Below are 23,975 nucleotides of genomic sequence, written 5' to 3'. Positions count from 1 at the left end.
ACAGCCCATTCTGCATTGGGATACAGCACAGCAGGGCTGGCAGTATACAGTAGCCTAAGTGGTCTATGAATTTCAGGTCAGTTCTGCATGTGAATATCATTCAATGTCCACAAGCATCTAGAAAATATTGCCAGTTGTTTTGGCATAATTCAACAATATTTTCTGCCAAGACTTAAAATTCTTGACAAATGTTAAGGGGACATCTGAAGTACAAGTATTTTTGCAAAGGGAAACATCAAAAAAGCAACATTAACACATTTCAAAAAGAGCACTTTCTGTTTTACTTCTAGATCCTTACTTTTTAATCATCTGGTAAAATCTAATCCTAATGTTTGAATTTGCCCAATCATTGGAATCTCAACTTCTGAAGTATTTTTCCTCCTTCAAAAAATGTTTTTTTGGAGGTAGATATATATATATATCTTAAATTAGTATATTCCTTAAATTCCACATATTATAATGTGGGATTATTATCTGTGATAGGATAATTTACACACTGAAGAGAAATAATATTAATGAGATGATAAAAAGTTCTGGAAAGTCCAGGGGAAGTCATAGGAGTTTATGGTGGCTTTGAATCCCTGAAACAGCATCCATTATTTTGTATTTGGAGTGAACTGCTTATGAGCTTATTATGGATTTAAACATTGGGAGGGGGGGGAGTCAGCCAGAAGCACTGTTTTTGAACTCAGTTGGGTCACAAGAACTTTCTCTGCACTCCATTCTAATTTGCAGTTTTGCTATAATAAAAGCCCCAGATATATTGCTACTGTCTAGACATTTTATCTGAAACAAGTGTCCTTCCTAATCCCAGAGGACTTTTCTATTTTATTTCCAGTAAATCAAAGTCTGTGAAGAGCTTTGGTTCTTATTGAGACATACCCTTCACAGTCCAGTGATTGCCAACAGTGGCAAACCATTGACAGTTCATTTACATATAAGCGATGACTTTCATTGAGTAGCTGGCCAAAAAGAAAAAGAAAAAACACCAGTGGACGTTCAGAGAGCATAGCCAATATTTCTTGCTCTTTGATGAGGATTGAGTGCCAATTTATTTATGGAAAGGTAAGATTTCTTTTTAACATCCTTACTGGGTTTCTTTCTTTTTTTTTTTTGCTTTTGTTTCCAAATGTAGGCAGCAGTCTTACAAAATGTCTCCATCTCAGAATTCTCTAGAGTCATTATGCCTCAGGAAGATGATAGTAGTAGTCCTACAATTCTGATGGGCCCAATTACAGCTCAGTGGGAATTTTTTTGAAACTATCAGAAAAATTAAAGAACACAAGACTTTTGAGATAAAAAAGCAGCAATATTAAAAAAATTATAAGATGAGTATAGAATCATATACTATATCACTATATAGCAAAAAAATATAGTCGCCTGCATTATGATTCATATGAATAAAATGAAATTATTTTACAAAGCAAGTTTTTAAACTTATTTATATTGTTCCTATGCATATAGAAATTTTAATAGTATTGCCTAGAGACTAAGGAGATGTATTTCTATTACCTCCTTTAAGAATGAAATATTTTTCATTACAACATTGGGAATTTCCATTAGCGGAAACTGAGATTTTACTTCGTTATCTATTAACTCAATCAAATGTTGCTGTAAGGTTCGCTTGTCTGTGATTTGCTTCCTGACTTAGTCACTGTCTTCTAAAACATTTGTTCCCTCTTCTTCTATTTGCTCCTTCTTCTTTCTGTCTCGTATTGATGCAGCAACTAGAGCACCAGCAATTCGAATATCAGCTGATTTTAGCACTGGGTGGCCTCTTGCTGTAACATAAAATAAATAGAAATATATTGATTAGCTAAAGGGAACACAAATAAGGATGATTCTAAATTGAAACTTTAATGGACAAAGATAACCAAAGTGGTAGATATGAAGAGTTATGTGAACTACTACACATTTCACTGATACAAAGTTAATATTCTATATTGCAAAATATTAATACTGTACATTGTAAAATATGCATGATTAAGAAATCAGATACATTGATATTAGCCTGAGATACATTGTTATTATGGGTTGTTATTATGCTTTCAAATGTACTTGTCTATGGGATTTGTGGAAATTCCTAAACAAGTTTGATTTTTTATAAGTGAGCTGTTTCCTAGAGGTTTCATATAAGAGAGAGAGAAAGAGAGAGGAGAGGAGAGAAGGAAGGAAGGAAGGAAGGAAGGAAGGAAGGAAGGAAGGAAGGAAGGAAGGAAGGAAGGAAGGAAGGAAAGAAAGAAAGAAAGAAAGAAAAGAAAGAAAGAAAGAAAAAGAAAGAAAGAAAGAAAGAAAGAAAGAAAGAAAGAAAGAAAGAAAGAAAGAAAGAAAGAAAGAAAGAAAGAAAGAAAGAAAGAAAACAAACATTTTTTTCTTGGCTAATCTATGATATGCTTTTTAAACTAGCATACTCATTTGACTTGGAAGACTTTTTAGAATATTGCACAAATCTTTTTGTTTTTAATTAGTAAAGCAAGCATTTCAGCAACAGTAGAAAAGTAACTGTGAACTGTGATAATAATATTTCAAGTAATAAGAGCTTCACAGTTAAAAAGTGGAAGTTAAACATAAGCAATGTTAAGCAAGTAAGTGGTGGAACCTCTCTTCCTGTAGAGGGCAGGAAAGATTCCCCTGAATTAGAGAATTAATACAGCCTAAGTATGGTGTGATAGGAAGTTCTCTTCAAATTAACTTTGTAGTAAAACAGACAAGGGAGAATTAGAATTAGAAATTCACCTCTCCTTTAATTAAAGGACTTGGAAATGTATTAACCAACTCAGAGACTGAAACAACCGCAGGGGTTTGGGAAAGCCCCTAGCTAAGATTCTGTGCAGTTAGGAGAATCCCCAAATCCCATTCCTGGCTGGCCCTGCCCTACCCACCCCGCCCCTCCCAGGAGTCCCCGAGCAACCCATTTTGGATCTAGGTAAGTACAGGGAGCGTGTGGACGCTTGGGGATGGCAAAAAACAGGCCTCCCAGAAGTTCAGGAAGGTCGGAAATGGCCCCGTTTCCGGATTCCAGAGAGCCTCCGGAGCCCAGGGAGGCCATTTTTGCCCTCCTGGAGGCTCGAGGAAAGCCTCTGGAGCCCGGAGAGGGCAAAAATGCCCCCCCCCCTGCCGTGGTGCAGGTGGCTGACTAGGCCACGCCCACCATGGCCATGCCCCCCGGCAACTTTTGTTAAAATCTTTGAAGCCCACCGCTGGAAACAACCCTAAAGTCTTTTAAATGTGGCTAGCCAATACAAAGGAAAAAATTCATCCAAAGAAACCATCTGGAAAAATTATTATCTTGAGGGGCAAGATATGAATAATTGTACTAACATAATAATGACTATGAAAGAAATAAGTATGGAATTTGTATGGATCAGGACATTGTTGAGGAAGGGGTGGTCAGGATAACATAACCTGGTCCCAAGTAACTATTAGTTGCTGCTTCAGGAAGGGTTACAGGGGGTCAAAGATTAGCAGGCCTTATCGGTTGGGTAGCAGTTATGTCTCTTTTAAGTCTGAGGTACTTGCAAATGGGCACTTAGCTGCTGGTTGTTCATAACCCCTTTATGAGGATAAAGCCAATTATTTTGCTTTTAAACAGAATTGAAATGTAGTCATGAATAAATGAGAGAAACTGAATAAAAATCAATTTGGCACCAGGATCTTAGATCATGTAGGTAGCCAGCGAATGATTTCAACATCCAGCAAGTTGGGCCAAACATTTATTTTAAAAAGCATTGGAAATTACTTGGATGGAAAATATAAATTCTAGTTACTAATTTATATAGTAATCCAATTTTCTATTTCTGGGACTTTACTGTATCTAGTAATTAGTAGTGATGCGAGGCATGGCAATATAGAATTATAGTAGCTCAGATTCAAAATGTTTAAATATTTTGTAAGGATATGATTAAATTGGTATTATGCATTCTTGTTAACAAAAACTGTTAGATTAAGAAACAGTTAAACTGTAGGTATTTAAATATACATATCCCAGATTTTTGTTCTAATGGGAATAAAATGATTATAGTAACTCCACTATGTGGAAATTTCAAAGTAGATAATATTTGCTATATTTTAGGATTCTAAGTTGAACAAGATGGAAGATCTTTTTTGCTGGCCAAAGCATCAAAACAGAACTGTAGTTGTACAGAACATCCTGACATTTTCAAGATGGAGATTTTAACACCAACTATTCATAATTTTTCAGAGTATTGAAATACATATATGAGACTCAGCAGTGCACTCTTGAAAGTGAGTTAGGAGATTATTGAGTTATAAATAATCAGAAGAACGTGAAATAACAAAATTCATTGAATAGCTTCAATTTGTTCATAATAAATGCCCAGATCCATTGTAAATTTACATGCTGTCAAGAGTTTCTATGGATAGTGAGAGAGGTAGCATATCATCATCTTCTTTTAAAGACCCCACAATCCCTTTGCAGGGTGGAGTCTGGACAGCTGAATGGAGCTGAGTGTTTACTGGCCGGATGCCCTTCCTGTCACCAGTGTGGAGTTTTATTCAGCAGATATATTCTCATCGTGCCCAGAGAGAGAAATATCTGCTTCTACCTAGGATTGAATTCACAGCCTCCTGATTGTGAAGTGAGAACTCCACCTCTAGGCCACCACACCACTCAGAGAATAGCATATAAATTTAATAAATACATACATAATAAATAAATAATAGTTTGGGATGATTTCCTCAGCCTAAACCAAAAGTTAACAAAAGAGTGATGAAACTTAATGTAAGGAAACACTGAGAATATGAGAAAAATCAACCGTAATTTGATAGCTGTATTAATACAGTTTATACTATTTATAATTAACCATGAAAAAAATACCATGTTGGGTTTATTTTTAAATGAAGTGGGGTCTGTTTCTTTGAAAAAAGCATATTTGATGTGAGGTAATGGTAATAAACAGCATCATAGTTTTATTAAACAAATTTCTGGTATGTTTATATTTTAAAATATTAGCGCAATTTGAAATCGTATCTCAAAATGTTTATTCCAGCACAGTGGAACAAAGAGCTATCTGATCAGGAACATCTCCCTTTAAAATACTTAAAAGGGTGGAGCCTTAATCTGTAAGAGAAAGGGGCCACAAAACAAAGGCATGGTAACATATTAAATGTTCTGGTGTTGCTCTGGAAAAAATAAATAATGACAATTAATATTACATTGATTAGTAGCTGTTCAAGACAGATATATTTCTTCATGCAATGTATAATTGACAAGGGATTGGTTTTTTAGAGATAATACATAATTTAGAGATAATTAGATAATAACTGCTAGTTAAAGCAACTTTAAAAGATAGATGACAAGAGATTTATAAAGTAAGCAGTTATCACAATGTTCAAAACTGGAATCTCCACGTTGTGGGACAATGCAGCTCAATGTCCTAGTCTGAACTGTCAACTGCAAATATATAATTACATACATTTTCAAGCTAATCTAGCAGAGATTTTTTTAAAAAATAAATCTCTATAAAATACCATCCCAAACCAAAAGGGGAAAATTGGAATCCGGAATGATAAACGAATAAAGGGAAACAGATGGAAGTCATAACTGCAAGAAGCCACAAACTAAAAATTCTCTTGGCAGTATATGTGAAAGCTAAACAGACTTTTATAAAATTCTGAATTAGCAGGGACACAAAAGAACCAATTTCTATTTTCTTAAAAATAAGACTTGAGATATTTGACAGAGACTAGCATTTCTTTTGTACAAAAATTAAATTTTGTGCTAAAATTATTATCTGATATAAGGTTACTTTGAATAAATTGTTCCTGAGACTTTGTTAGCAGTGAACAAATGAATAGGCATATTGCTCAATTTTCACTGGGCTTGCAAAGATAATTGTTTTGCTAACTATTTAAGCTTGTTACATGGGGGCTTTAGAAGGCAAGCAAGGATGGATGGGGGCACGTGAACAAGTTTATACTGACCCATTTTCTGCTTGCCCAGTCCCTAGACTTCCAGTCTTGAGAAGTTATAAAGAGATTTTAAGGTATCTTGAATCTTCATCCTGTCATACCCTTTCCCAAAGTTAAACTGCAGCCCAAATCCAGGTCCAAGTGGCTTTGTGCTTTTACAATTTCCTCTTCTGGAAGATTGTTAAATATCTACAATAAATTAGTGTTTCTCAACTTTAGCATGTCATTTCTCATATTTTTAAGACTGTTTAATCCATTATTTTGGGTACTAAAATGCTGCTCTACTCCAGTAGGAAGGAGAGCAAATTAATGGACTTCCGTACTCTTCATTAATCCCTTCTAGGATTAATCCTGCTAAATATTCGGTATTAGCATCTCCCACATTGCTTGGTATCAACATTCCTCAGTACATATTCAGAAAGGTTGGGGGCCTGATAACCTGCTGTACCAGAAGAAAATATAAAGACTTGCCCTCTGAAACCACTTATTAACAGCCTTTATCTAAACCTATATAAAGCATGTTGCAAAGACAACTGACAATTGCCAAAAAGAGAGCATGCAATTAGTATCTGAAATAATTGTGATTATATTTTGTGCTAATATTAGCACTTTAAAACAGAACAATAATCCCAGACTGCATTATTCTGAAGGCCACTCAGCTGGTGATACAAAGCTATGGATGGCAGTTCTTGATTGTTCATTACATTTTGATGCTTTGCACAAGCAGACCCCTTTCACTCGTATATAAATGTAAAGCACTTCGGAATTAGTATTTTATTGTAGCATTGATCAGATCCTTTGCTTATTTTGGGGTGTCTTGTGGTTACAGAAGCAAACTATTGTAACAGTTTCAGTAAGTATCTATTAACACAAAGTTTTATCTAAGTCTGGTTGCATGCATGGATGAAGTGAGTGTGATATTCTTCTTTTAATAATTAATGTTTCTTTTCTATGACACACAAGTTATAAGGAGCAGAAACTTATAGTTATCAGTTAAGGTCTTGGAGCCAAGCACCTCACCTTCACTTGACATCTCATCCAGCACAGATTTTGCCAGCAAACACACATGATAACATCCTAATTAGAAATTAGTATTTTTAACAATAGGAGGCTATATGGTAAATTATACTGTGTATACTAGAACAAGGAGCTAGAAATATAGCAGAAGACTATTTTCATTCTACGAAGCTTAGAACAGCATGTAAACTTCACTTCCAGTTCTCATCCTCTTGGACTGAAATCCACTCTTTTCATTAAACGGGGAATTATGATAATAAATTAATTCATGATCATACAACAAACTATATATGAAGTGTATTTTTTGTTTAACCCAGGAAAACTCCCTTGCAAGTTTAATTCATTATATTTTAGCAGCAACTGCAGGAAGATTTATTTCTCTGCTGTTTAATTTTAAAAAAAAAAAATTAAAAAAAATTTAAATTTTTTTTAAAATTAAACAGCAGAGAACATTTGTAAAATCAAAGTAACTGGGATTCTGGTATAAATCTCTGCTATATGTACGTTCTAAAGTTAGTGGTCTGTTATATTCAGCTTTCCTTTTCAAATACATGTTATTGTAGCATGTGCAATGAGGTCATATTTTCCATTTGTAGGAACAAAATGCCACACCGTATTTATCATTGGGTGTTTTGACCCTGAAAATATGCTTTCTGAAGAATTATTTATTATGGTATCAATTTCTTACTAAAGGAAGTATTAATTATGTAATATATCCAAATTTCTAGTGCTACTAAAAGAATAAGTCTTCCATACATCTATTAAATGAAGCATTAGGAGTGCATATTTTCTGCATATTCAATCAAAAGCAGCCTCCTATTAAATAAGCCGAAGAAGCCATTTCAGGAAACTGTGTTTCCACATCATGAAATGACTACACTGTGTTGGTTATTTAATCCCAAATGCTCAATCTCCAAAAATTCAAAGAGCTTTTTCAAGAAAGGATCCTTGATTAGACAATGTTCTTCTTAAGAGGACCTTGCCACATCGCTACATTTTGCTACCAGGATGATTTTGGTATGGTTCTGGTCTCAAGCTAATTCAGTTCTTCTGACTGAGATCCTGATGGTGGTTTTAGTTGTCTTATGCATATGTTCTTTCTCATTCATGCTACTTGTATTATTTTTATCAATATATGAGCATTTGTGTTTTTGTTTATTTTACCTATATTGTTGTATATTTAATTGACTGGGTATGACTCATTGGGACATTATTTTTATTTATACAGGATGAATTACAAATACAATACATTCTACAAACATTGTTTGTTGAATAGCTTCATTCAGGCCTTACCCTAGGATATTTTTTCCATTACTGTTCACCAAATAGGTAACAGAATTATATCAAAGCTAAGCATGCTCAGTCATCACTAGTGTATTCTGGGTTAGTGATGCCTTTAGGTTTTTCTAATTTAAATTTGTTTGCAAACTGAAGTTTCCTCAGATGAGCTCTCTCTTATGCACACAAGGTACTTCTTTGACTACATATGAATTTATACATAGATAACAAGTCCAACATTAAAATGAAATATTATTAAATATATCTTGCATATCAAAATAATTTAATGTCACTTGAATACCTTGATATATGGATCAGGTGGGTCATTCTAATACTCTAGTTCAGACAGAAAAAAATATAAACATTTAAAGTTGCTTCATTCCTGAAATCTATAATAGATTCAAACAGTTAAGCCACAAGGCACATTTTAATTAATGTTGAAATGTTCCCAGCATGATTAATTAATAATCAGTCAGGAGAATCGAGTCACATGAATAACGAGATGCTGGATTCCATCCTGATGGTTTGGGCTTTGTATGTAAAACATCATTTTTCTACATAGATTTTTCTCACCTGATCCACCTTAGTGCCTACTGTAGTGGCAACCTGGAAATTAGTAAAAACCTGAATCTTTGAATAATTGGCACCAGTGTCTAATGTAATGTGATGCTTTGTATTTATTATTGTTATTTTATTTTATCATTAGTATATGTAGACTAACTAAAGACTTTGTTTGAACTGAAGTGGTGGATAAATCACACAAAATAAATCAACAAATTTTGGTCAAATGCACATAGTAGGGCCATTTAAGTCTATGGAGACAGGTGTTTTAAGAAAAAAAACAGCCTCATAATTTGTTCTAATGCCAAAGCATGGCTTGGAATTTGCAAATGCATTTGAGTGGGTATCTCCTGCAGTACAAAATGTCTTAGCCACTTATTCTTCTTGCATAATAAAAAATATTTAGCATTTAGAGTCTATCAACAAATGTCAACATCATTTCATGTTATCTGGCGTTCGTAACTCTTTAAAAAGCACTAGAAGCATAATGACATAATTAGTAGTGGTTGGAGTATTTTGCCTAGATGTCTTTTATTCGTTTTCCTTTATTAAAACTGGGGAGAATGCATCTTGTAGATTAAATCAAGTTTTGAAACATGAAAATGGAAAGACGTCATAGGAATTAAGGTATTGAGACTTAGATTTGCATATACCTTGACCGAGGCTTTTTTTCTTGCTTTATTTTTTCTGCTTCTTTTTAATTAATAAAGCTTTGCTGTGGATCCTATTTTGTTTTTGAAACTTGGATGGCAACAGCAGTTTGTGACATTTCTTAAATAAAACGCCCAATAAAAACAACACAATTTATCATGGTTAAAAATATGTATGCAGTCATAAAAATCAATGCAAATATCTCTATTAAGAGATTAAAAATAAATGTAACACAGATCTGACACATGCCCTTGAAAATAACTAGCTGGACACAATTAAGTTTTATTCAAAGAATGATTTTTTTTTCAATTGTTAATTATGCACTGAAAAGTATGCATAATATACTTGAGCTTTCAGTATATTAAACAGATTGAGTCTGCCTGATATTGAAATTCTCTGTCGATGTCAACAGAATTCAGATACTTAACTGTTTGTAGCCTTATGTAACATGATGGTGTCTTATGACAAGCATATCTATAGATTTCAAATTGAAAATCTTATATCTGACAGCTTTTTCTACAAGCAAACAAGTTAAACAAAAATAGATTTCTTTCTTGGTAATTTATATAACACTTCTGAATGATAAATAATAAAACAGAAAATCGTACCATATTTTCAACTTTATAAAACACATGAACCAATTAGGTAATTGAAAACTGAAAAAAAAATTGAAAAAGGTAAATATGACACTTGCAAATTTTAGCCAAGGGTTGTACAAATGCAGCCAATGAGATTGTATACTTATTACTTGAGCCAATTCATATGGCAGCATGATCTCAGATTGTCTTATTATATAACACAATTCCATCTTTATGAAATCTTAATATATTTTATCATACAATTATTCTATTTTTACATCTTGTTACTATTATTGTTAATATTAATAATCATTAACCTACCACCTGATTCCAACTGACTCTGGATGGTTTACAGATTATTAATTTAAAAATAATACAAAAAGCACAAAAACAACACAAAACAAAGGAACAGTTATGGCAGAGAAAACAAACAAGGAAAAGGAAGAAAGGGAGCATCAATCATCCTCCCCAAAGGCCTGGGTGAATAGCTACTTCTTCCAAATAAGAGTAAAATGGGAGGAGAATTTAAATTTCAAGGAGAATCACATACCAGAGGATATTTAGAGAAAATCTGGGGTCTCAATAGATGACGTTGCTTAATCAATGGAAATCAACACACACCAAATCTTCCAAATCAAACCAGTCCAGAGGTGGTATTCAGCAGGTTCTGACCAGTTCTGGAGAGGAACAGGTTCAGACCAGTTCTGGTAGTGGAAATTTTGAGTAGTTTGGTATGCCACCTCTGCCTGGCCCTGCCCCCATTTATTCTTTGCCTCCCAAGTCTCAGCTGATCAGCTGGGTCTTCTTTTGTTGCCCTGCATAGGAGAACGGAACTGGAAAGCAGGTTAGTGGTATGGGGAGAGAATGGGGATTTTACAGTATCCTTCCCCTGGAGTGGTGTGGGAATTGAGATTTTACAGTATCCTTCCTCTGCCACGCCCATCAAACCACACCATGCCCCCCAAGCCACGCCCATAGAACTGGTAGTGAAAAAAATTGAATCCCACCACTGAACCAGGCAGATAGCTAATGAAACCATCAGAATTTGCAGAATGTGTTGTTCCTATCTTACATATGTGGCTGAAACAAAAAGAAATTGTCTGATGTATTAAGACAATAATTGCTTTGGATAGTGAGAAAGGCAGATATAAATTTAATACATACATAATCACTACAAACAAGTGCTTTTCTACATTGTCAGGCACCACCATACCCCAAAGTTAGACAGATCAAAAATTATATCTTTACCTAACTTATAATTGTCCCTTGAACAGCTTTCTCCTCTAAATCTTCCCCCTCCAAATGTATAACCAAAGTACTCAGCATTCCATCCTTCCGAAGTCGGCAAAAACGAGGACCCAGATTGTTGAGGGCAATAGGCTGACTCTCTAATCTGTTTAGAGAGGGCTGTAAAGCACTGTGAAGAGGTATATAAGTCTAAGTGCTATTGCTACTTTAGTATTTAATATAAAATTATGTAAAATAATACATCTCACATATCTACACGTACATAAGGGTGCTATGCAAATTCTCAGTGAATCAATAATACAGTTTCTGTATTGTGCCATGTATACAAAGTAAAATGTATAATCTTGGAATTATACAAATCAGAGATTGACAGGTTATGGATCCTGAAATAATATTGTGTTTTAAATTCCCATACTCACTCGCACTGATAATGTTACCTAGTTGGGTCATGAAATATCTGCAAGCAAACAACCAAGTTCAGGCACCCTGAAGAACTCCAGAGTTAAAATTCTCAGAGTGCATTATAAAGTCACTTAAAGCAACATCAATACCATTCAGATAGTACGCTGAATAGAATACAAAAATAGAAAACAATAAAAGCCACTATCCAAACAGAGTTGTCTCAAGGTACGGCTAAGCTGACCAATGTGTCTGCTAGACTTGCTTCCTTAGGGAGGGCATCAGAAACATGGGGATATATATATGTATAAACATATTTCTAAACTTAAATTCAAAAGCTATTCCAAGAATGAATATTGTATTAATGATTTTTTGGAAATCATACTTGTCAGTTGTTTTCCTGTTTCAGAGACAGGATCACATACTTGACATCTCTAAATTTCTTGAACTGACTTCAGATTTAAAGCTGTTCTTCTGTCTCTGATTAGTCAGGAAACAGTTGTCTCAGAAAAGGAAGAACACACTGCTACTTGTTTTATCAAACTCTAATTGCATACACTCACAAATGAATGTGTTACATTCTCTCCTCTGAAAGACATATTATTTTACTTAAATGCCTTGGTATATTTTGTTTGAATTTGCTATTTTGAATAAACATCATTTTGTTCTAACTACTCTACAGAGACCCATGTTTAATTTTTCAGCATGTACACTCCACCAACACAAGACATAAAATAGTATAAAGAATTTACACTTGCAGTATAAATTGCAGAATTTGACAGAGCAGAATGACAGAATGACAAGAGTTGGAAGGAACCTTAGAGGTCTTCTAGTCCAATCTCCTGCTCAGGCAGGAAGCCCCATACCTTTCAGACAAATGATTGTCCAAACTTTTCTTTAAAACTTCCAGTGTTGGAGCATTCGCAACGTCTGGAGGCGAGTTGTTTCATTGATCGATTATTCTATCAGGAAATTCCTCCTTAGTTCTAGGCTGCTACTCTCCTTAATTGTTTTCCATCCATTGCTTTTTGTCCTGCCTTCAGGTGCTTTGGAGAATAGCTTGACTCCCCCTTCTTTGTGGCAGCCCCTGAGATATTGGAACACTGCTATCGTATCACCCTTAGTCCTTCTTTTCATTAAACTAGACATACCCAATTCCAGAAACCATTCTTTATGTGTTTTAGCCTCCAGTCCACTAATCGCCTTGGTTGTTCTGCATTCTTTCTAGAGTCTCAACATCTTTTTTATATTGTGGCGATGAAAACTGGAAGCAGTAGTTAAAGTACTAAATGGTGTAGGATAAAGATTAGTCAGATAAATCCTATCCTACCCCTCTCAGTTTCAAAAGGGAGACTAAACTGCAGGGGAGCTGCATTCTAGACAAGTGAGGAAAAACATCTCTTTGAGTTATGAAAGCACAATCATGACCATTTTTCTGTCTTCTTTCCTATATATCTGCAAGTTGTTTGTGCTTTCTCTTTTCTTTTTGTTTTTTTTTAAATCACAGGATTAATTTTCTATTGTCTGTGACCCACCTGCAAATGTTCATTAGTGAGTCCAGTGTAAGTGTTCCTATGTTATGAAAATCGAGAAGACTATTGTTCTTGGAGGTTGTGGATTATATGGGCACACTATAAGGAGACACTAAAAGATTTCCTATGCTGTGAGCTGGCAGATGAAATGTATTACTTTTGATTCTGCTGACCTCTCAGGATACACCTGACATCCTTAAGCTTTAGCATATTTAGTTATTTAGCATATTTATGCTGGTTGTGTTACAGCTAAAGTCAATTCTGTTGACTCTGTTCATTGACTCAGTGATGGTCTCTTATCAAATATAGAAGTGTTCCACTTAAGGAATATTACTGAATTTTTCTCCATCAATATTGAGGGTAGGACACTGACCCACATTAGCACAAGTGCTCTTCTGTGTAAGACAGAAATAATACTGTGGTGCTATTTAGAGGTCTCAGAAGAGTTATGAAAGAGATCCTTGGGACAGTAAGGAAAAGATTTAGCTTGTCATTCTTGACATCTAAATCAAAGACTCTTCATTTGACTTCTTGTGAAGCTCTATTGGGAGCAAAGGATATTAGGAATGGAAATGGGAAACCTCGGAAAAGTTATTGTTGGGGATGCTTTTTCCAGGAGAAAATAAACCTATCAGCAAAAATAAACTAAGCCATCAACCCACCCACCCTAAAGATTTGATTTAATCAAGATTGCAGGTGGCAAATTCTTCAAATGGTTGGTTATGGAAAGTTAATCGGTAATAATTAACAAGCCCTCCAAGGCTTTACTGAGATTAGATTTGCTTTTTTCTCCCATTACTTTCCCTGTGCTGCAAGCTAAAAAACAATCCCAAACAAATCTAAAGGCTAAGAACAGTGTCATTCCCCATTGCATGGTTCCTCTGGTGCTTTTCAGTGATTTCCAAAACATAGTTTCGAATAAAAGAATTTCTTAATGTTGATGCAATGCTACAAAAGTATGATCTTGGTGAAATACTAGATTGTTGACATTAGAAGGACATGATTTGTTGTTGGGGTGGCATGCTTTTTTATGGTACAAAGGAACTAAAACACAGGGGTATTTTAGAAGACATTATATACGGGAGTCTCTGTGGTTAAACTGGGAGAAGATTAAAAGACAATGTTATTTGAAAATTCCAGTCTGGTTATCGACTATTGAAGCATTTTCGTATTTTATAATATACAAAAAGGAACAAACAGTTAGATATGGTGAAATATTGAATGAAAAGGGTGAACTTAAATCTATGCAAAAACTAGAGGAACAAGGTATAAAGATGAATTGGTTTTCATATGTGCAAATACATTCAAGGTATGATAAAGATTCTAAAACAGAAGGTTTCTATGATAAACTGACTGACTTAGATAAGATTTTGACAGGTACTGATGAAAAGGTGATTAAAAAATTGTATGGATATTTATTAGAAATTAAACTAGAAGAAGAACAAGTTAAAGAAACTATGATTGCTTGGGGGAAGAATTTTGGATATGGGATTGATTTAGAGAAATGGCAAAAATTGTGGTCTCAAAATTATAAAATGACAATGTCAACAGCATATAAAGAAAATTTGTATAAGATGTTTTACAGGTGGCATTTTCCCCTGACAAGAATAGCAAGAATGTTCAAGAATAAATCCGAAAAATGTTGGAAATGTCATCAGACACCTGGCTCATATTACCATATGTGGTGGACTTGTGCGGATGCTAAAAAATTCTGGACTAAAATCCACATGTGATTGGAAAAAATGACAAAAAAGCATATAGACTTGAAACCAGAGATATTTTTATTGGGAATTTTACCTGAAATATATAGTAAAGGCTTGAAATACCTGATTGTAAATGTATTAACAGCGGCTAGGATTGTATTTGCTAAAAACTGGAAAAATGAGAAAATACCATCACAGGAGGAAATCATTAAGAAAATATTGGAATGTGCTGAAATGAGTAGATTGACATTTGAAATTAGACAACAAGAGGATAAACAATTTTATAAAATTTGGGATCTTTTCTATCAATGGTTAGACAATAAAGTACAGTAATGAATTATGTAGACTTTTAGAAAATAATAAATATACAAAGATGTACTTCTTTCTTATTATATCTACAAAATGATTTTAGGATAGATTTGGGATGGTATATGAACTGTTATAAGATCTAAGTAAATTATGGTTATCTTGTAAAACATGAATGAATAAAAGTATAGTCAAATGATTGATTAATAATGATACTAAGGTATTTAATTTTTGATTGACAATATGAGATTATATGTAATGTAATTGTAATTGAAGACTACAAAATGGAAGCACAAAACAATTTGTAAACCAACCAGCACACTGTATGTACACCTATGGAAGATAGCTTGATGTTTTTATGTTTTGTTTGTTTATGTTTGTTTTTAAAAACCAATAAAAAAAATTTTGGGGGGAAGTATGATCTTGGCCTTCTCTTTAATTTGCAATTTACAGTAGCATCTCTGTCTAAATTTACTAGTTTTTATTTCTAGCTTAAACAACTCTTCTGTGTGAATTATACATATCTCTGTTTACTAGATAGATAGATAGATAGATAGATAGATAGATAGATAGATAGATAGATAGATAGATAGATAGATACCAAGACACACCCAAACACACACTCACTTAGGTGATAGCACTTGTGACATTGTTGAGACTTTGAACTAAGCAAGATTGAGCTAGATTTGGATGAATATCACTCCCAAGAAACAATCCTTCGTGTTTCATAGTCTCTTCCAAGTAAGAATGCAAAGGAGTCTGCTCCAGATAAATGGTATCCTCAAGATACCAATGTATCAATATATCAAAAGCAGCAATCTAGTACCTAAGCCGACTCTGCTAGCAGTGATCCAGAAAATGTGCAGGATGAATCAGATGATGGAGGCCCTTAGGTCCACCAAGCTTTATAATGTGTCGTCAACTCCAAAAAGCTGATGAAAGGCACTCATTTCAGCTTGCCTGTGGTAAGTGATAACTATGCAACCACTGGTAGCTAATTTATCATTTGGAAACAACAGTTTTGACCTGAGCTTAATGCTTTCATATCTCTGAATATTGTATGCTGGTTGTTTAAAATGGACGGCCATATAAATTATATAAATAAATAAATAAATAAACAAACAAACTTTTAAAAAGAGGTATCTTTCTCTGATAACTGGACATTTTAATTGCTTTGTACTTTGTTTAAGCTCTAATTTGGCTTTGTACTCCCACAACAAGGCAATGCTTCCATGTTGTTGCCCAGCAAAATACAGTACTTTGACAAGTACAGTACGTGAGATCACCTTGTCAAGGTGCATGATTCAGAGAAGACTTCAGTTTTTACACACAATGCAAACTAGACTGTTTGAATCTGGGAAACAAATTTTGCAACCATTAGTTCAATGTCATTCAGTAGGGAAAAATAGTACTGAGAAGAGACTATAGGGTTGTCATAGCAATTTATGGGACAAAATTCATCAATAACCATCTTCTAGGAGATTTAGTCTTGAACAAAAGACACAGAGATCTCAGAAAGAAATACTTAATAATATATGTTAGAAACATAGAGACATATTATCTTATTTCATTTTGCTGAAGAAATAAAAACTAGTATATCTAATTTAATATACTTACAATTGACATTTTCCCCCTAAAAGACATGCTTCATCAGATGGTATGATATATAAATTAATTTTTATAAACAAATATGAATTAGAGAAATTACTATATCTGAGTTTATTGTACAAGCTTATTTCAACATTCAAAATTGTATAAGTTTTGGCAGATAAATGCAAAACATTTCCAGCAGCTGAAAAATAAGTATTAGGGTTTTAGAAAATATCAGGCAAATTACTTGAAATGTTTCTTGAAATACTGTAGGTACTTATCCACTAGAATCTATCTGAAACACAAGTAGCTTGATTATTCAACTCGTGCCAAAATCTGATGGATCAGAGCCCAGGGGTTTCTATTGTACTCTAACCTTTCCAACCCATTTTTGCCTGTGATTGCAGTAATCAGAACTGGCAAGCAACATAGGAACAAGATTAAAATTCACAAAGCTAAATCCTGACATACAATATTCTGAGAAAATCATGAACAGTAACACTCCGCAAGAAACAGAAGCATATCGTCCACAGATCATGAAATGGATATATTTTTATTATTTTATTTTATTTATAAGCTGCCTGACTCTGGGGGGTGCTTTATAACTAAAATGCCAGCATATAATATATACTTGCAAAGAAAAAAAATTCAGGGAAGTAAGGTTATATCAAGCAGAAAGACTGTCTAGAGTTGCTAACAACCCATTCTAATCAATCAGAACTCCGTCCCCTGAAGTTGTCTATTAAGATTTAGGTTACTGCTATACAGTTTGTCCTCTCTATCCAAAAGTTGGGGAATCCTATAATTCTCCATAAGTTACTCAACTACTAGCAGCTCCAGCGAGCAAGGCCAAATGGGTGCTGAGGCTTATGATATTCAACATCTACAGAGCCATGTGTTTGCTATTTTTGACTCAACACAAAGCAAAATATATTAAATATCTCAAATGGTAACATTAAAAATTCAAATAGCATTTTCTGATGTAAACTTACAAGTATCTCAACAGGGGCCAACTAGTAGAAACATTTGAGTTATTGACCAGAAACCTTTTCCAAAACTGCTTATTTTATAGCAGAGGAAAATATAGGCCTACACTTAGAAGAACTTTGTGTACATTATATAATCCAAAGCAGGCACAAATTCACAAATTAACCAATTTTATTTGAATTTAACACTGTGAGGTTTAACATGAATTGCCTAAAACACTTATCCATCATGAAAGTAGTGTATTTTCCCTTCCTTTAAGTACCCTGGATATGCATGTCAACAAGCTTTATAGAATGCCATTAAAAACATTCTAGTTTTTAGGACGCTAATTGTTTGAGTTTATTTAAAATGATCAAAGGCTTTCTTGAGTCACGACAGAAACCCCATACAGCTTCAGTTCTGTTCTTTTCAACATCTTGTAGCCATTAAGAGGCTGCTTGCCTCCCTCACACATAACCTAATGCTGTGTTATGAGGTATTCCATCTTGTTACAAAGATGACACAATTTGCAGGATCTTTATATTGTAAAAAAACCTCCCATTTTTTATGCACTGGGATCTCCAGAGAGCATATTTAGTTAGTCAACTGCTGGAGCCCTAGGACCCCTAGAAACCATCATGTCATTAAATAACTACATGAGCCTGGAGCAAAGCAGGAAAGTTAGCATAGCAATTTCTGACTATTATCTTCGCAATACTGAAGCCTAGAGATACCTATTAAAAATAAACATAATCTTAAAACATGCAGTCATGAACATCCCCACTTCTGCTTGACACATCTCTTCAAGATGTCTTATGCATACAGTAGTTATTCTAAAGTCAACCAAGTCCACTGATTCTCAACCTGTAAGCCAGGGGTGTCAAACTCAAGGCCCTTGGGCCACACCCAGCCCACAGGGTCTTAGATCTGGCCTGTGGGGCCACGCTGGAAACAGCAAAGGATCAGCCTACAGTGCCTGCGCATGCACCCCCAGTTCCATTTTTGCTGGCAGAGGGCTGCAGGAGGCCATTGCGGCTGAAAATGGAGCTGGGGGAGGCCACACATGGGCCCCCAAGCTCTCTTTTCACTGGCAAAGGGCTAGCAAAGCAAACTAAAAGCAAAACAAAACAAAAAAAGAAATGTTTCCCTTTTTGCATTGAGCATCCAAGAAGGGACAGAAAAGGAGAAAGTGAAAGAGGAAAGACAAAGAAAAAGAAAGATGGGAAGAGAGCAAGGAAGGAAAAATAAGGACAGAGGGGAAGGAAGAAGGAAGGAGAAGGAAGAAGGAAGGAAAAGGAAGGAGATTATAATATGAGGGAGGGAGGGAGGGTCTGAGGGAAGTCCTGACTTAGCACTTGGCCACCACAGGTGCGCCCAATGCAAGTGATGTTGAGTTGGCCATGCCTACCCTGGCCATACCAACCCCAGCCTTCCAAAGTCAAACACAACCCTTATGCAGCCCTCTATGAAATTGAGTTTGACACTCCTGCTATAAGTTATGAAGTTTCTAATGTTTATAGAAACTGCTGACTTGGAAGATGTATAGACATTTTCTTCCTTTTTTACATATAGACACTTTCCTATTACTCTCATTTCCTGTCATTAACAATTGCTGAATTATACTCTTTGATCTTCACAGATCAACTGATCAGATTATCAACTCACTTGCAAGAAATATATTATGTGATTTCTTGTCACAGAGAGTAATAGAAAATCAGTGGTCCATTTTCTGTTGGCATCTTAGTGAAAGTGAATAAAATGGCAGTGCTTTTTGCAATTCAGTGGATTAAATTTTTTGTGACAATCTGTTTTCATGTCCCACTTTGCACACACTATCATAGCCTTTCTTCTCACCTTTTTTAATAGCATTTCAAGATTTCTTTATCATCAGTCCAAGTCAATGTAGAGTAAAAGTGGACAGAAAAAAAGAAGTATTGTGTTTGATATTTTGATATTTACTATAGAACGCATTTTAAAAATCTGAAGGCTATATTTACAAAGATTGAAAATAAGAAAATTCACAGTGCTAAAAACAAACAGATTAAGTGCAACTTAAATGCAACTGCTACAATCTTTCTATCAACTACTTTAAGAGCCATTGTGGCTGAAAAATGTACCTCATATAATCACATAGAAAATATGTGATTAGCTTCCAGAACTTGTTACAAAAAGTGCTAGTGATAGTTCATTAGGCCAAATGTATGAGTAGATGAAGAACAACAAAGTATGAGTAGATGAAGAGCTCATTTCTGAATGAAAAAGAAATGTGAATGCAATAATATCTCTCCTGGCACCATCTCACCAACCAAGAGCAAGAGAAAACAGAAGCTACTCAGTGCATTGCATTTGAAGCAGTGGTGAGATTCAAAAAATTTTACTACTGGTTCTGTGGGCATGGCTTGGTGGGCATGGCAGGGGAAGGATACTGTAAAATCTCCAGTCAGAAGTGGTATTTGCCGGTTCTCTGAATTATTCAAAATTTCCGCTACCGGTTCTCTAGAAGTAAGGAAGTAAGGAAAATATAACTACCTTTCTGAAACTGCCATCAAGTTTGCTAATCAGAATTTGAGATTAGCTTCATCCTAAGTTTTTGTGCTGTATAAAACTTTTATAAAACTCTCAGCTGATCTACTTGTATATTAAAATTTCCAATGGAAATTTATTTTCCATATCTTACAATGATTGAATTATTGCTTATGAATATGTAGACATATTCCATATGAATATGTAGACATATTCACATCATTAAATACCAATTTCTGCAAAGTCTGAATTGATATATCTGAAATATCTGACTTTCAGCTGCTTTTTCTCTCTCCACCTCTTAGGGCAAATGGCTCTCTTTCAATAATGCAATGTTGTGTAGGTAGTACAGCTGCAAATTTTTTCAAAACTCTTGACATATTTGGAACATCCGTTTTCTATCCCTTGCTTTGTGCCCATTTTGAATTGTGTATTCTCCCCCACCCCCAAAAATTCAGTCTTTCTTTATAAGCATTTAGTTATCCATTGGAAAAATTTCATGTAGCAAAACTAAGTGGAAAACCTTTGGATGCAATTGATAAGCACGCAATACCAATTGTCCTTACTATTATTCAATGCACTCAACATATCTTACAAAATGACACCTTCAGGATATTTGCTTTGAAGTCCTAACCATTTTAGGCTTTTCAAAGTATTTATTAATCACTTTAAAACTCAATTTAACCCTGGCAACCATTTTCAGAGCAGATTAATGATATTTTTATTTTTATGAATGTGAACATATGATTGATTCACAAAAAAGTAAAAGCTCTGGGGTAAATTAACCCAATGATTGTACAGTTTGAAACAAAAAACATGATTAGTTTGCTTATTCAACTAGCTGTCAGACTTCCCTTTGTATAATCCATACTGGAAATAGCTAGTCCAACATGTAAGAGTACTGATTATAGTATTAATTAGACAGTAGGCTAAAATTTCATCACAAGGATTCCAGAGTACCCTATGAAAAGTAGAACACTCTGTATCTGGTTATTTTCTTGGTAACTGTTAAAATGTTAAATTAGTATAAAAAGTAACCTGCGTATTGGCTCAGCCTGAGCAATTATTGGCTTAAGATGCTCTATGCAAGATTTAAACATGCAAGTATATTTATTTACCACACTGAAAACATTTGAGATATTCAGCTAGTGAGGACAATATAGCAAAACCATGGTTAGTCAAAAGGTTGGTGGTGTGGCACCCCAGAGAGTGTATCAAATGCTCCATTTCCATTTACAAAAGTAAATAAAAAATTTAGAATGATAAATGACAGTTGTAGAAAATTGAGGTAGTAACACTCCTACAAAAGGAATCAATTTAAAAATGTTTACCTAGATACATGTAAGAATCTTCTCCATCAACAATTGGTTTCACCCAGGTTGACCGAGGAGCAGCAGCTGTTTTCAATATGAGACCAACAGGGGGATATAACATAAATGCAATTTCGATTACTTGAGTCTTAGTCAGGCTTATGTTTTTTGAAACAGAATCTGAAAAAAACACAGATTATTTTTTATGATCAATAACTACGTATTTCAATGGCATATTATTTTATTTATTTATGAAATTAATTGCCACAAGATGTGGAACTAGTTAAAAGAGAAATAAGATGGAGAATAAGCACGTTACTGTCATCTCACATAGCTACAGCATATAGTGCACAATTTTCCAATTCATTGGTGTGACAGCATTAAACTGATACTAGAAAATAAGAGAACAAGTTGTTGCCAGGTTTTCATATGCAGAACTGAATATACAGTATATATTTATTACATTAGTCAGGGCATCCATTCAGATTAAAAGGAAGTCAGATGAGGAAGAGAAATACACGATTGCTAGCCATCTTGCAGTTTATCATATAACATTTACAACCATCATGTTTCTTCTAATATTTGCCCCTCAGCAATTTCCAAACACACCTCTGTTATGGTGCATGGCACACCAAATAATATTGTTCCAACTTCTGAGCTAAATTATGGTAAACTGGGTGGGAACATTTTGTAACTGTAATTTCTTTACCTTTACATTTCTTTACCAGAATTTGGTTCTGAAAATATTATTCTGTAGACACTTGTTTACCATAGTCAGGGATATTAGAAGGTCATAAGACAATCATGATAATATGAAATTTCCAAGATGAGATTTACTACCTCTGATATTCCTTGTAATAAGCATGCAATAATTTGATGAATGAAATTAATAAAATCTTTATCCACTATGATACACACACACACACACAACTGAGGTGTTTAATATTTTTCTTACCGTAATAAATACAAATCTTTCTGCTATATAAAGAAAAGATAACATATGAAGTAACTCATAACAGCTGTATTGTACAAAATACCACATGTAAACTTGCAATATAATATAAAACTATTCAGTTTAGCATATATATTTTAAGAATCCAAGTTTGACAAGCTGTGTACTCTTCTTATACTATAAGAAGAGCTGTGTACTCTTCTTATATTTGTATCTTAAACTATCAAGTAGAAACAGATTGCTATTCTGGTCCAGGTTGAGGTGGGCTAACATAAATGAAGTTACATTTTAGCCAAAAGTTCTGGTCCAAACTAATTAAATGAATGTCAATAACTCCTAAATATATAAACTCTGAAAATATTACTACAGAAACCATTTTAGTGATGGGGTTTATTTTCTCCAGTATGAAATAACTAAATGTCATATATTTTTGTCACATCATTTTTATTGAACAGTCCAGTTCATTAGTAATAAAAATGGTAAATAGAGCCATTCATTCATCAAAGTGAAAACTACTGTATTCATACACTAAGAAAAGAGAAAACAACATACCCGGCCTTTATTCCTAAATTAATGAAGCATCTGTTGTTTAATTATAATGTCTTTTTACATAGAAATATATCTATAAGCACATTAATGAAGATTCATACAGTCAAGACTAACAGCTGAAAGGTGAAATTGTTTTTAAAAAGTCATTTCAAGGCATGTCAGCAAAGGTTTGTAATTAGGAAAAACAAATAAAAGAAGTTAGAACTGCTAGTTTGAAGAATATAGCACCTTTCTTCTGCCAAAATACAGTCCCGTTATGATTCTCTAACAGAAGGGAAAGGATGGGATTGCAATATGTGAACACGTTATGCAAGAGCTAACAACACTTCCCAGATCCTATTAACTGTTTATGAAGTGCCATTTCACATACTGTAACTTGGACTGAAACTTTGACCAGGAGGATATGATTAGAGATACTGCATTGATGCATATTCATGGATAGCATCAAAATAAAAGGGGGGAAAACTGACAAAAAAAATAGGAGCAGAAAATTAGAAAGCCTTCAAATATGAAGAAGACCATTATTTTTTTTATTAAAAAGTCTGTTTACAATATGCTAAAATATTATGAATATTTATACCATTTTATTCGGTAGGTTTGATATAATGTAAATTTGTAACATTCAAAATGTTTCCGTGTTTAGGCATTCACATGTTAAGAAGCTTGTTTTGGGATTAAGATAAAACTTAGTGCTTTGAGTGGCATCAGTTGCATGCTCCAACTTATTTAATTGGATGTTGTGTTGGGATTTATGGCTGAATTGCTTTTCTTCAACCTTCTTCTAGCCTAACCAGCATAGTGGCAGGAACTAGTTATATCCTTGCTGTTACGGGTGATAGAGTGTTGAGAAAAAACAGCAGTTAAGCACATGGCCATTCAGA

At 34.3% G+C, this 23,975-nt stretch overlaps 1 protein-coding gene across 1 annotated transcript in view; it reads right to left on the bottom strand.

The window, feature by feature from the left end:
* Nucleotides 1-1,647: 1,647 nt before the first annotated feature.
* Nucleotides 1,648-23,975, bottom strand: part of IQCM (IQ motif containing M) — a 54,722-nt gene continuing 32,394 nt past the window's right edge. The window contains exons 5-6 of the mRNA XM_087962601.1: nt 21,615-21,773; nt 1,648-1,781 (exon numbers count right to left, since the gene is read on the bottom strand). Coding sequence (XP_087818727.1) covers nt 1,648-1,781; nt 21,615-21,773 — 293 coding nt within the window. The remainder of the gene's footprint in view (nt 1,782-21,614; nt 21,774-23,975) is intronic.

Source organism: Notechis scutatus, chromosome 4 (assembly GCF_049901735.1).
Source record: "Notechis scutatus isolate UNSWTSFEM ecotype Mainland chromosome 4, rNotScu1.2, whole genome shotgun sequence".
NCBI lineage: Eukaryota > Metazoa > Chordata > Lepidosauria > Squamata > Elapidae > Notechis > Notechis scutatus.
This window is presented reverse-complemented; position numbering and strand designations above follow the sequence as displayed.